We start from the raw sequence: 13,528 nt of genomic DNA on the forward strand, positions 1-13,528 counted from the left end.
TAACATGATACACTGATAATTTTAAGCCATAAAGAAAGTTAACAGCCCCTTAACTTATAACGACTTTGAAGTTTATTTTACAGCACTTTTATTGAGACATCATGTAACTATTGACCAGGACTGTTTACAAATGCAATGCTTGGCCTTTGAGACAATTAAAAACTTTTAAGTATCAATACTAAAATTTTACATCATGATTTGTTTAACTTAAGAAGTGTTATGATGGCTGAAAACTAACAGAAGAAAATCTAAAGCAAAAGTATAATGATTTCCAGAAAAACCATATATTCCTCCCTTATATGAAAGGGAGGGAGGGAAAAAGGAAGGAAGGAAAAAGAAAAGGAGGGCGAAAAAAGATGAAGAGAGAAAGAAAAGGGGCAAGACAGACAAGAAAAATACTTTTATTTCCTGTTTGCAAAAAGGAGGGAAACTCTGAGGTCTCAGCAAACAATGTAATCAACTGAGTCAGTTTAAATTAAGGCATCTTCTTTACATGTTATTGAATCCCATCATGCCTTTCATATTGCCAGCAGCACCCTGTTGAAACTGCCTCATCATTGACTGAAGTCCTGCCATACCACCTAGAGCGAGAGTAGAATAAAATCAGATAATTATTAAACACAACTTGAAACATTTGTTACTTTTGCCCAATAAGTACTTGAACTTCTAAAAAAATATACTGGGTTCTGACTGCATCAGCCTTAAAGTAAATAGTTTAAAATAGTTTACATCAGCCTTAAATAAAAATTTGTATTACAACCAGTATCCTCATCTATAAAAGAGAATGAATAACTTACCTCATCACATTATGAGAAATACATACTACATGAAGAGATCTCAGAGCAGTACCTGTCACACAGTAGGGAGTCAGTAAATCTAAACAAAAATTTTTTTCCTGGGGAGTCTGAGTCTTGTAAATAGTAATAATTTGGGGCAGGGATAGGGGGTAGTTATTTCATAGGACTTAAAGTAAGAAAACAATTCACCATTATTGAACATCTGTTCTATGCCCAGAACTGTACTAAATGCTTTCCTATCTATTAGCTCATTTAATCATCATAATTTCCTGACGAGCTATTGCCTGTGATTTTACAGAAGGGGAAAGTGAGGTTCAGAAAGTTTAAAGAACTTTTTATAGGTTACATGGTAAAAGTGGAACTGGGTTTTCAAAATCGTTATATAATTCCAAAGTCTAATCAATGAAACTATCCAGATTCTAAACTAAGGAAAAAGGTCACCAGAACAGCATTAACAAAAGATGATTAAGTAGCTTGCTCAAAAATCACAAACAGCAGCAGAGGAGTAAATAAAACCTCAGCTTATACAGCACTGTTACAACCATTCAACTTAGAAGTTAGATGGCCCTTTTACTTAAATCATACATTGTTTGAACAGATTTTCATATCACAACAAAAGGCATATTAAAACTCAACCCTTATAAACTAAACCAAGTATTAGCAACTGGCGACAACTTTGTATTTACCCATGTGATGAAGAACTCTAGGATCCATCATTTTGGCCATTTGTTGATTCAATTTTGCCATCTGTGACTGGCTCACATTCTTAGACATGTCACCACCTGAAGAAAAAAAGGTTTTGAGTCAATATAGACTGTAATATAATCAGGGTATCATAGAAATTGAGTAAATATAAAGAAAAAAACCTATAATCTTATCACTCTAACACAATTATTTCTATTTGTACATATTCCCCTTCTACTCTTTATCCCAATTTCATACATATTTTTGAGAAAGAACAAGTGAAACTCAATATTAAGGGACTTTCTTTTTCTTTAAAATTATTTTATTTATTTATTTTTGGCTGCGTTGGGTCTTCATTGCTGCGCTCAGGCTTTCTCTAGTTGCGGCGAGTGGGAGCTACTCTTCGTTGCGGTGTGACTTAATGTGTTTATAAATCACTATCTGAAATAATATGTGGTGTTAGGAATTATAACCAATTTTAAACTTGTTTGTCTAACTTTTCTCCCTTGTCACAAAAAAGAAAATAGGATATAGTAGGGAAGGAAAGTAAGGAAACTGTCAAAGACAAAATGTGATAGGGCTTCCCTGGTGGCGCAGTGGTTGAGAGTCCGCCTGCCGATGCAGGGGACATAGGTTCGTGCCCCAGTCTGGGAGGATCCCACATGCCGCGGAGCGGCTGCGCCCGTGAACCATGGCCACTGAGCCTGTGTGTCTGGAGCCTGTGCTCCGCAACGGGAGAGGCCAGCCACAACAGTGAGAGGCCCGCGTACCACAAAAAAAAAAATAAAAAAATAAAAAAAATTTTAAAACGTGATAAAAACTTATGTAAATACCCATCTTTTTTAGAAAGCTATTCAGTGGTATTATTCATCTTTGGAGCTTACCTAATCAATATTTCTTAAATAATAAATTCACCTTAATAGTGTTTATGATATAGAAAAAAAACCTTAAAGAGAGGGCTAGGACAGTTGATTTTAACCCTTTGGAAAAACAAACTTACCTTTTTACCTTAGACAATACACAGCAAAATAAATTCTAGGTGGGATAAAGAGTAAAAACCTAAAAAAAAAAAAACAACAACAAGTAGAAGAAAGTATAGGTGACTACTGTGGTATCAACATGGGGAAGGCTTTTATGAGTATAAAATAAACCAAACCAAAAGGCCTGGCTGCGTTAAAAATGAAAACTTCAGAGACTTCCCTGGTGGTCCAGTGGTTAAGAATCCGCCTTCCAAGGCAGGGGATGTGGGTTTGATCCCTGGTCGGGGAACTAAGATCCCACATGCTGCGGGGCAACTAAGCCTGCATGCTGCAACTACTGAGCCTGTGTGCTCTAGACTCCGTGCGCCACAACAAAGAGCCTGTGTGCTGCAATGACAGACCCCGCATGCTTCAATGAAGATCCCGCATACCGCAACTAAGACCTGATGCAGCCAAATAAATAAATTAGTTAATTAATTAAAAAAACTAAAACTTCATTTTTAATTAAAAATAAAAATGAACGGCAAATGAAATTTTGGGAAAAATATTTGCAGGTATAGTCCAAGAATTTTAAAGAGTTATTACAAAGCAATAAGGAAAAAATAAAACAAATGGACAAGTAACCTAAGTAAGAGGGAATTCACCAAGAAAATTCAAACCAATAAATGTACGAAGAAATGTTATATGTGAGTAATCAATAAAACATATTGAAAAACATTTGACCATTAAATTGGAAATACTGAATTATTACAAAACTTATTCTGCATCTACTATATTTATGATCAAAACAGACAAAATCCCTGGCCTCATGGAAGACTGCACAGAAACTAATACAGGAACTGATACTGATATGAAATCAGCCTAAACATCCAACAAAGACGCATTGTGCTAAACAAAGATACATGCGTAACTGGAATAGTACTCAGGGGTTAAAAGTTATATTCTGAAGAATATCTGACAATATGGAAAAAGAGTCATGATGTTTGAAAAGAAAAAGCATTAGTTATATCAAATGTTATTTGCAATAAGACCCATGGGATTCTCTGGGGAGTAAAGGTAATAGGTGTTTTAAATTTTTTTCTTATATTTCCTTATATTCTCTAAATTTTCTTTAATATATACTATAACGTCACAAAAATAAAGTCATTAAGTGTGATTTTTTAAAACTATTAGCATTTATTACCTTGAATCTGAAAACAGATAAATCACAGATTGCATTATAAATCCTGGAAGTACTTGAATATAACATGAAATTCAGCAGTGTATTTTCTAATACTGGCAGTACTCCCTGGCTTTAATTTTTAGTTTCTCAACCTCTTTCTTTCCTTTCAGTGTGTCAACTAATGATGAGCTTTTTATTTTTCTTACCTTTGAAAAGTCCTTTGATACCTCCCATCTTTTTTACCATCTGTGCAAATTTGGTATATTGTGTCAAAAGTTCTTGTACATCTCTCGTTGACACACCTGATCCTCTTGCTACTCTTTGGATTCTTCCTGGTTGCTTACTGAAAACCTTGGCACCATCAGTACTGTCCAGTTCTGTAGGCAAGGGTCAATAACTTTCACGTACACACAATTAACATTCATTGTCAAAGCAGTCACATGCAAATATCTTATACAGAGAAAATAAATACAGTGGTGAAACCACCAACCAAATTTAACAAATGTTGTTATCATCTGCTGTGTCTTCATCTGGTTTTTTAAAATTAAACATGGAATATATTCAAAAGAATATTTATAATATCCATAAGCTATAAAAACAATAAAACAAATACACATCTACTCATCCTACAGTTTAAGTAAAATAGAACATTGTGAAAATTTTTCTTTGAAAAAATTTTCTTTGTCCACCCTTTCTATATCTCATATCCAACTGCTCCTCAGAGTATATGCCAGAGGTATAAGGTATATTTCAAAGAGGAACAAAAGTGCTTACCTTAGCTCTAAATAACTATTATCCTTTAAATCATAAATTTAGGCATATAAGCAAGTAGAAGTGGGTAGGTTCTATCTATAATCAACAGAATAATTGTATATTTCCTATATAATCAAGTAATTACTATTAGTTTTTTAACGCCTTCTGTAACGTAAAGAATGAGTTAATTCCTTCCAGTGTTTTGATAACTCTTAGAATACGAGGTACATTTCTTATGGCATTAGTTGCATACAATATCAGGAACAAAATTTCTATTATGTTTGCATTCTCTCCACAATATCCCCCAATAAGTGATCACCTAACTTTGATTTAACAACCCCAGGAGAGATGACCCACTATCCAAAATAAGTCAATCTATGCCATTCTAATACCTGTAATTATGGAAAATCTTTTCACATATTAAAATGAAATATGTTTGCCTGATATTCCTTCCTATTTTGCATAGATGTCTCCTTGCCAGGTATAAAGAATAAGGCTTTCAAATTATTTGAGAGCCATGATGTCTCCTGTGAATTTTCTCCAGGTGACAAATATCCAACTCTTTTGACTGTTCCTCTTATAACATGGTTTAGCACCCCATTTACCACGCTGATTTCCTAACTACATTTTCTAATTTGTCTATGCCCTCTAAGCATATTGTCCAGAAGTGAACTGAAATCCAGGGGAAGACTAATTACTCATGTAATACAAATAAAGATCAAATTATCTCATAATAAACTTATAGTCTGTTAAAACCTCTAAATCCATTTCATAAATGCAGCTTTTAAGCCACATCTTCATGATAAAATATTTAGAAAATGTGTATCATATTCCTTGCAAGAGCTCAAATGGAGTGAGAGAAAGAAGACAGCAAATAACAGCACATCCTGGCAAGCAATAGGAGAGAGTTAAGCAAAAAGCAGAAGGGGCATAATTCAAAGAAGAAAGGAAGTCAGGAAAGGCTCCATGCTGGTGGTTTCTCTTTAACTGTGTAGTCCTGAAGGACAAGTATAAGTAAAGAAGAGAAAAGAGCAAGGGATATTCTAGGAAGCAGAACATGGATTCCTAGAATAAATGAAACTAGTTTTGTGTAGAAGGAACAATGCATGGATAAGAGCTGAGAGATTTAAGAGATTATAAAAGTAAGTAAGGACAAAATTATAACAGAACTTGTACACCAGGCTTAGGAGTTGGGAATTCATCAAGAAGACAACATAGAGCCACTGAAAGATTTCGATCCCAGAATTGTTATGTTTAGAAAGATTATTCTTGTGGCAGTGAGGAAGGCAGATTAAAAGAGTGAAAGGGCTTCCCTGGTGGCGCAGCGGTTGAGAGTCCGCCTGCCGATGCAGGGAACACGGGTTCGAGCCCTAGTCCGGGAAGATCCCACGTGCCGCAGAGTGGCTGGGCCCGTGAGCCATGGCCGCTGAGCCTGCGCTTCACAACGGGAGAGGCCATGACAGTGAGAGGCCCACGTACTGCAAAAAAAAAAAGAGTGAAAAAAGAGAAAGGGAAGTGTCAGGAGGCTACTGTAGCAATCCAGGTAAGGAATGATGAGTGTATGAACTAATTCAGGGGATATAGAGACAAAGAGGAGAGAGAAGATACGAGAAATACTTAGGAAGTATAACTCACTAAGTCTAAGGTGATGTTAAGGTTTCTGTATTGTACTTGAAGTGATGAAATACTGATACGAATGGAGTGTGATAAGTATGTATATATATTGTAATACCTAGAGCAACCACTAAGAAAACTACTCAAAGAATCATAAAAACATACAGATACATTAAAATAGAATAATAATGTTCAAACAATCCATAGGAAGATAGAAAAGAGAAAACAAAGAACAAAAATCAGAGTGAACAAACAGAACAAAAGATAAAATGGCAGAACTTAAATCCTAATATATAAATAATATATCAGTTAAAAGATTATCAGAATTATTAAAAAAGAAAAAACATAACATGTTAATATGAAACTCCCTTCAAATATAATGATACAGGTAGGTTAAAGGTAAAAGGATAGAAAAAGATATATAATACAAACAACTAATTAAAAGAAAGCTGGAGTGGTTGCATTAATATCAGATAAAGTGGAGCAGGGCAAAGGAGAGCATTACATACATAATGATAAAAGGGTCAGGTCAATTCACTAAGACGACATAACAATCCTAAATGTGTATGCACCCAACAAAAGAGCTTCAAAATACACGAAGCAAAACTGACACAACTGAAAGGAGAAAAGTTAGGCATCTCAATACCTCTATATCCATAATCAATAGAATGACTAGACAGTAAATCTAAGTTGACCCCAGTTTCTAGCTTGGGTAACTGAATAGATAGGTGGAAGTGTCACTCACCAAAGCAGAAGCACTACATTTTGGAACTGATGTACCTCAGAAAACTCTCAAACGTGTAATAGAGATGTCTGTCCACCATTCAGTGAGCACCTAGACAGGAAGTGATCCAGAGTATAGACTCTCAAGCCAGAAGCCCAGCCTCTCCATTCCCTAGCTAGTGACCTTTGGCAGATTACTCAACTTCCCTGTATCCTAATCTGTAACAGCTAGATTGGATTTTGACCCCAGAATTGTCCCTTAAGAGTTGTTGTGGGTTAAAATATGTAAAGTGCTCAGGACAGTACCTAGGGCAGAATAAACACTCTAGATATGGCTGCAGTTATTAATTCTACATTCAGAACTTTTTTTTTTTTATTTTGCGGTACGTGGGCATCTCACTGTTGTGGCGTCTCCTGTTGTGGAGCACACGCTCCGGATGCGCAGGCTCCAGTGGCCATGGCTCACGGGCCCAGCCGCTCCGCAGCATGTGGGATCTTCCCAGACAGGGGCACGAACCAGTGTCCCCTGCATCGGCAGGCAGACTCTCAACCACTGCGCCACCAGGGAAGCCCTGCACAACTTTTAATAGTGTTGAAGATACACAGATGAGAGAGAAACATTATTTGGGTTACTATGAAGGCCTAGAGATCAGGAAAGACGTAGAGACTACAAAAAATAATCAGGTAGTAGACAAAGCATAGATGTGGATTAATTATTCAAAACTGAGCAGAATGATAAGAAACACTAGCTGAGGACAGAAAACTGTAGCATATATTCATTTAAGAGGTTGGGTGAGGATGAGACCAGTGAAAGAGACTAAGTGAACAAGAGAGGTATGTGTAGTTCCCTGGTGGCCTTGTGGTTAGGATTCTGGGCTTTCACTGCCGTGGCCCCGGTTCAATCCCTGATCTGAGAACTGAGATCCTGCAAGCCACACAGCACAGCCAAAAACACAAACAAACAAAACAAAACAAAACAAAAAAAGCAAACAAAAAAAAGAAACCAATAAAGGTAAGGGTAAAATGGAGAGATGGTATAATGGAAACCAAGAGAAAAAGGTGTTTAACATCCAATGTTATAAAGGTCAAGAAAAAAACTGAAGAGTATCCATTAGAGTAGACCAGTGGAAGGTTATTGAAAATCTTTGTATGATCTATTTCACAGTAATGGTGGGGAGAGAAGTCAGATTTCAGTAGTTTGGGAACACAAACCATTCTTTTAAGAAGTTTGACTGAAAAGAGAGACAGAGTAAAAGCATGCGGGAGAAGTGAAGCCTAGAAAATGTGAAATTGTGAACTTAAGAAAGAATGTTTATATATTGATGGGGGAAAAAAGTCAGTAGGTAAGGAGAGACTGCAGATATAGCAGAGGATTTTACTGATGGAGAGAGGTCCTTGAAAAAGCTTTAAGAATGGTTTGTGGCTGTCACAATCTCATAGATAAATCAGCCAAAAGCTGAAATAATTCAATGCCAAAAGCCTGTATTTCTTTGTAAATAAGAACAGAGATCAAGAGTAGAAGGGCTACAAAAGGGTGATAAATGTTTGGCATGCCTGCTGGGTTCAATCAGAAAGGGTGCTACAAATACTGGGAAAAAGATAAAGAGGTCATGGGTCTAGAGATATTCATGGGCTGAGGACCTGAAAGTACAGGAGAAAGGGATAATGTAGGATTAGAGATAGAGCAGTGTACTTGAGAAGACCAAACCTTGAGAGTTACAGAGCAAAGTAAGCTGGTAAACACTGCATAAACTCTCTCTCTCTTACACATTCCCAATTCATGTTAGCATATTAGAGCTCTGAGGAGACATACAATAAATAAACTTACTAGTGTTTTTTTTTTAACTCAGCATTCCCCCAAATTTATTTGACTACAGAACTCCCCTTTTAAGTTATTTCTATCAACACCATAAAGAACTTGTGTTCTCTCCACAGAACTCATTTGGAGAAGCACTATACTAGACATTTCTCTCAATGAGAAGGTCAACCCAGTAATCCCAACCCTTTGAGCAAGAGCTTTCAAGCAGCTAGAAATCTCCCTAACAATAATCTTTCAGTCTAAATTTTCCCCATCTTGTCCACAAGAACATAGTTAAACTCTCAACTTACTGATATTCAGAACATTGTCCTCCAAGTCAAATAATCTACCACCTTACCTTGATCATTCATACTATCCATTATTGTCATTAACTTCTTTAGCCTGGCCATTGACTCTTGTTCATTTCCTTTGCTCATAAAATCTGTTCCGAAACCAGGGATCATCCCCTAAAAGATATATTAAACATAAAATCAATAATAGCTTGAGATTAATTGTTCAGAATGTTCACATTTAACTAATGGCTTTAATGTTAATACTAAGTTTTAAAAGTATCTATTTTTACCCAAATATTAAAATAATTAAAGCAAGTGTATTTGTTCTTAGAAATTTTAACAAAAACAAAAGAGGTGAGAAAAAAACTTTTTAGTATAACTAACCAAGATCTGACTGAAGGGGCCCATTTTCATGATATTTTGAAATTGTTCATACATGTCTCGCAACGTAAACTGACCTGAAATACAATATAAATGATGCAGATATATTAGAGAATGAACATTTCCAGTCAATAAAACCTAATGATTTCCCTTAATCATGGGCTCATCTTGAAGCACACTTATAAAATATCCAATCAATAAATATTCACTGAGCAGTTACTACACACAAGATCACAGGATGAATACAGTGGAGACAGATAGATCCTATCCTAGAGAAGCTCATATTCTATCAGAGAAAATGGACATAAATACAGGAAACGTGAAAACAAAGGAGACAAACTATACCTACTAGGATAACTGAAATTAGTAAGTCTGACAACACCAAAAGTTAAAGAGAATGTAGAACAAACAGAACTCTCATATACTGCTGATGAGAATTGTAAAATGGGCAAAAGCACTTTAGAAGATTATGTGGAGTTTCTTACACAGCTTAGCTGTCCATGAACTGGAAAATGGATAGACTCTGAATGAAATACTACTCTCAGCAATAAAAGAACAGGCTATGGGCTTCCCTGGTGGCACAGTGGTTAAGAATCCACCTGCCAATTCAGGGGACACGGGTTCAAGCCCTGGTCCAGGAAGATCCCACATGCCGTGGAGCAACTAAGCCCAAGCACCACAACTACTGAGCCTGCGCTCTAGAGCCTGCGAGCCACAACTACTGAGCCCACGGGCCACAACTACTGAAGCCCAGGCCTGTAGAGCCCATGCTCTGCAACAAGAGAAGCCAGCGCAATGAGAAGCCCATGCACTGTAACGAAGAGTAGCCCCCTCTCACCACAACTAGAGAAAGCCCGTGTGTAGTAACGAAGACCCAATGCAGCCAAAAATAAATAAAATAAATTAAAAAAAAAAAAAAAAGAACAGGCTACAGGTGAGTACAACCACCTGGATGAATATCAAAAGTATTATGCTGAGTCACAGAAACCATGTGGGAAAAAAAGATACACTCTAGGATTCCTATAATATGAAGTATTTACTAGGAAGGGGAATAAGCAAACTTTCTAGAGTATTTCCTGATGGAGTGTAGATTATTGTGCATTTGTCAAAGTTGATTGGATGATATTCTTAGAATCTGAGCATTTCATCATTATGTAAATTCAGTTAAGGAGAAAAACAGAAAGAACAAGACAAAGGAGAAAGATGATTTTCTATTTTTGTCCAAAGATATAAACAAAAATGGTGTTTGGTTTTAGGCATTCTGAATTTTAAGTAGCAGTACAATATCTTAAAAGAAATGTTATAGCCGGCAGCTAGAAATGCAAAATAAAACAGTGGTAGAGAAGATTAAGGCTAAAATACATATTATACAGAAATGACAACTGAAGCTATGATAAATATAAGAAATCCACTGTCATGGAACCCAAGTGAAGAGTCTGAAAATATAAAAGGCAGATAAAACTGTTAAGTACTGGGAGCCAAGAGGAAAGACAAAGGTCACTACATTTGGAAATCAGGAGGCCCTTGGTGATAACAGAAATGAGTAGAATGTTAGAAGCAGAAGCAAAATGCAGAGATATAAAGAGAGATCTAGGAGTCAGAAAGCAGACTGACGAGGAATATATTACCCAGTTTAGTGTGGTAGTAGCAGGGGGAAAGAATCAGGCAATAAAGGATAGATTCATTCATTCAACAAATATTTACTAAAGACTTACTAAGTGCCAGAAACTGTACTAGGTACTGTGAACATAAAAGAGGAAGAACACAGCTATGAAACCTACCTTCACTTTCCAGCAGGGAAGACAGACATCAAATCATTGTGATGACTCATACAGCAATTACAGGATCCAATGGAAACATACAGTAGGGGGTTCTAACTTAGTCTAAGGATAAGGTAGAATGTCCCTGAAGCACATTTAAGGAAAGACTTGAAGTATTAGTAGGAGTTAGCCGGTTTGGCTGGGATAAAGAAGGACAGAAGTAGGAAGAAGAGAGGATAACTACCTAACAGGCAAAGGGACCAGCAAGGGCAAAGGCAGAGACAGCAGCGTACATGTGAGAAACTGATAGAAATTCAGCATGACTAGCACACGGAATGCTAAAAACAATAGTGTCAAAACATGACTCGGAAGATGTGGGTTAGATAGTGGAGTCATTCAAAACTACTCTAAGGGAAATGGGAAGCCACTGAAAGATTTTAAGAAAGGTAATAGGATCAAATTTGCATGTCTGAAAGATCATTTCGGCTGAAGTATAAAAAACTGATCCAAGGGGAAGAGTCCAAAAAACTGGAATATCTGTTAAAAGACTTAGAATAAACAATCTAGATAAGAGATGAACTTGCATAGTTGCTGGGAAGTAGGGGATGGAATGGAGATAATTAGGAGGTAGAATCACTAGGACTAATGACTAATCGGAAAAGGACTGGGCAGAGTGAGGAAGAGATGAGTTGATGACAACATCCGAATTTCTGACTTTGGCAACAAGACAAATGATGTTAAATTCATAGATGATAACATTGGGGTGGGAGGTTAGGATGGGAAGACAAGGATAAACTGAACTAAATGTCTAAGGAAGATCTAAGCATCTAAACATACAGATATGAGTCTGAAGCTCCAGAGAAAGAAGATGGCCTAGAATGATCCCTGGAAAACATCAACATTTGAGAAGTAAAGGCATAGGCACCTGACAAGATGAATGAGAAGGAGCAAAGAGGCAGGATAGTACGTGGCCATGGAAATTAAGAGTAATACCATTTTGAGAAAAACAGAAATGGTCAATAATATGTTAAATGCTTCTGGACATTGACGAGGGATTGAACTCGCACCCCCTGCAGTGGCAGCGTGGAGTCTTAACCACTGGACCACCAGGGTAGTCCGAGGTTAAGTAATTTGAAAAAGTCACATGTTAGATTAAAAAACTTGAGCTCTTAATCACATTTCAATAGGAGTTGACTTCAATGTGGAGTAAAGAAAACATGTGTGGGTATTTAATCTCATTCTTTTAAATTTCTTTTTATATGTTTTATTACATATAAATATAAAATTTATAAGTAAACAAACAAATCAGAAGAGAGTATTCTAATGTACTTTTAACATGTTTTACTCCAAGGAACCCAATGAAAGCTTCAATTTTAATCAATGCAATTTGATTACAAGAAAGAAAATAAAAACACTCCATTCTACAATTGCTTAGATGCCTGAGATTTAAAATGATTTATATATAAATCTAAAACAGTAAACATTTGAAGAATTGACTTTAATGGATGTATCATTTCAAACAAATTACAGCTTTATCAAAAGAAATCAGGTAAGTCATCTGAGATCAAATGCTTTTTGCTACTCATATACCATGTTTCAACTTCTCTATAAGTGCTTCATTGTCATCCAACTTCAACTCGTTGACTTTATCTATCAGTCCTTCAATGTCACCCATACCTATAAGACCCAAAAAAGTAAAATTAATAACTAATAGTGTATCTGTTTTACATTATGCAAAATGCATGCACATACATAATAAGCCTGTGAGATAGGCACTTCACAGGTGAAAAATTGAAGCTGGAGACGTTAAGTGACAAAGCAGGAACTGCAGCCCAGGGTTTAAATCCAAATTCCATGCTCTCAAACACCTGGAGACATTATGAAAGTTTTGCTGCCATTATCACTGCTATTACTACAACCACATGCTTCTGTATTGAGCTCTAAAACTTCTCCAAGGAACTTTCCATCTAATAGCTCATTTTACCACTCTAACTACAGGAAGCAGATAACCACCATCCTTAGTTTGCAGGTAAAGAAGATAAATCATAGAAGAAAATTATTTTCCTGAGCTAGTTAGCGAGAGGGCAGAACTAAAATCCTAATCTGTCCTAAAAATTCATACTATTTCTTGAAGGTTTTTCTATATCCCCACCACTGTACACACCAAGAAGTTTGCTGATGAAAGGCTGTGTTTTGAAAGGTTCAAAGTCATCTATATGTTCCCCTGTACCAATGAAAATAATTGGACTTTTTGTGGCAGCAACTCTGCAAAGAAAAAGAAAACACAAAATAACCTCAAAAAGGAAAACAAATTTCTAGAAGATTTTAAAGGTAATTAGACAAAGGTACATAGCTCAAGTTTCTTTTCACTAGCTAAAGGAGAACTGTATCAGAGGTACTCCAAAATTCTGTTTCTATTTAAACTTCTTTTACAGACCATACTATGTCCACCATTGGAATATATTTTAAATGATTAATAAGAAAGCCATAAATACACACACACACACACACACACACACACACACACACACACACACACACACACTAAGCCCAAGACACGGGACAATAACATCAATGATACTT

General features: G+C 36.3%; 1 protein-coding gene across 4 annotated transcripts in view; it reads right to left on the reverse strand.

Moving 5' to 3' along the window:
- Positions 1–71: 71 nt before the first annotated feature.
- Positions 72–13,528, reverse strand: part of SRP54 (signal recognition particle 54) — a 43,515-nt gene continuing 30,058 nt past the window's right edge. For 2 of the 4 annotated variants that reach the window (XM_065871013.1, XM_065871014.1), the window contains 7 exons: positions 13,110–13,210; positions 12,536–12,622; positions 9,189–9,262; positions 8,870–8,978; positions 3,830–4,000; positions 1,484–1,579; positions 72–581 (listed from right to left, as the gene is read on the reverse strand). In XM_065871013.1, coding sequence (XP_065727085.1) covers positions 490–581; positions 1,484–1,579; positions 3,830–4,000; positions 8,870–8,978; positions 9,189–9,262; positions 12,536–12,622; positions 13,110–13,210 — 730 coding nt within the window. In that variant the 3' untranslated portion in view covers positions 72–489. The remainder of the gene's footprint in view (positions 582–1,483; positions 1,580–3,829; positions 4,001–8,869; positions 8,979–9,188; positions 9,263–12,535; positions 12,623–13,109; positions 13,211–13,528) is intronic. The other 2 variants (XM_065871015.1, XM_065871016.1) reach the window with 2 other exon arrangements.

Source organism: Phocoena phocoena, chromosome 2 (genome assembly GCF_963924675.1).
Source record: "Phocoena phocoena chromosome 2, mPhoPho1.1, whole genome shotgun sequence".
NCBI classification, from domain to species: Eukaryota; Metazoa; Chordata; class Mammalia; order Artiodactyla; family Phocoenidae; genus Phocoena; species Phocoena phocoena.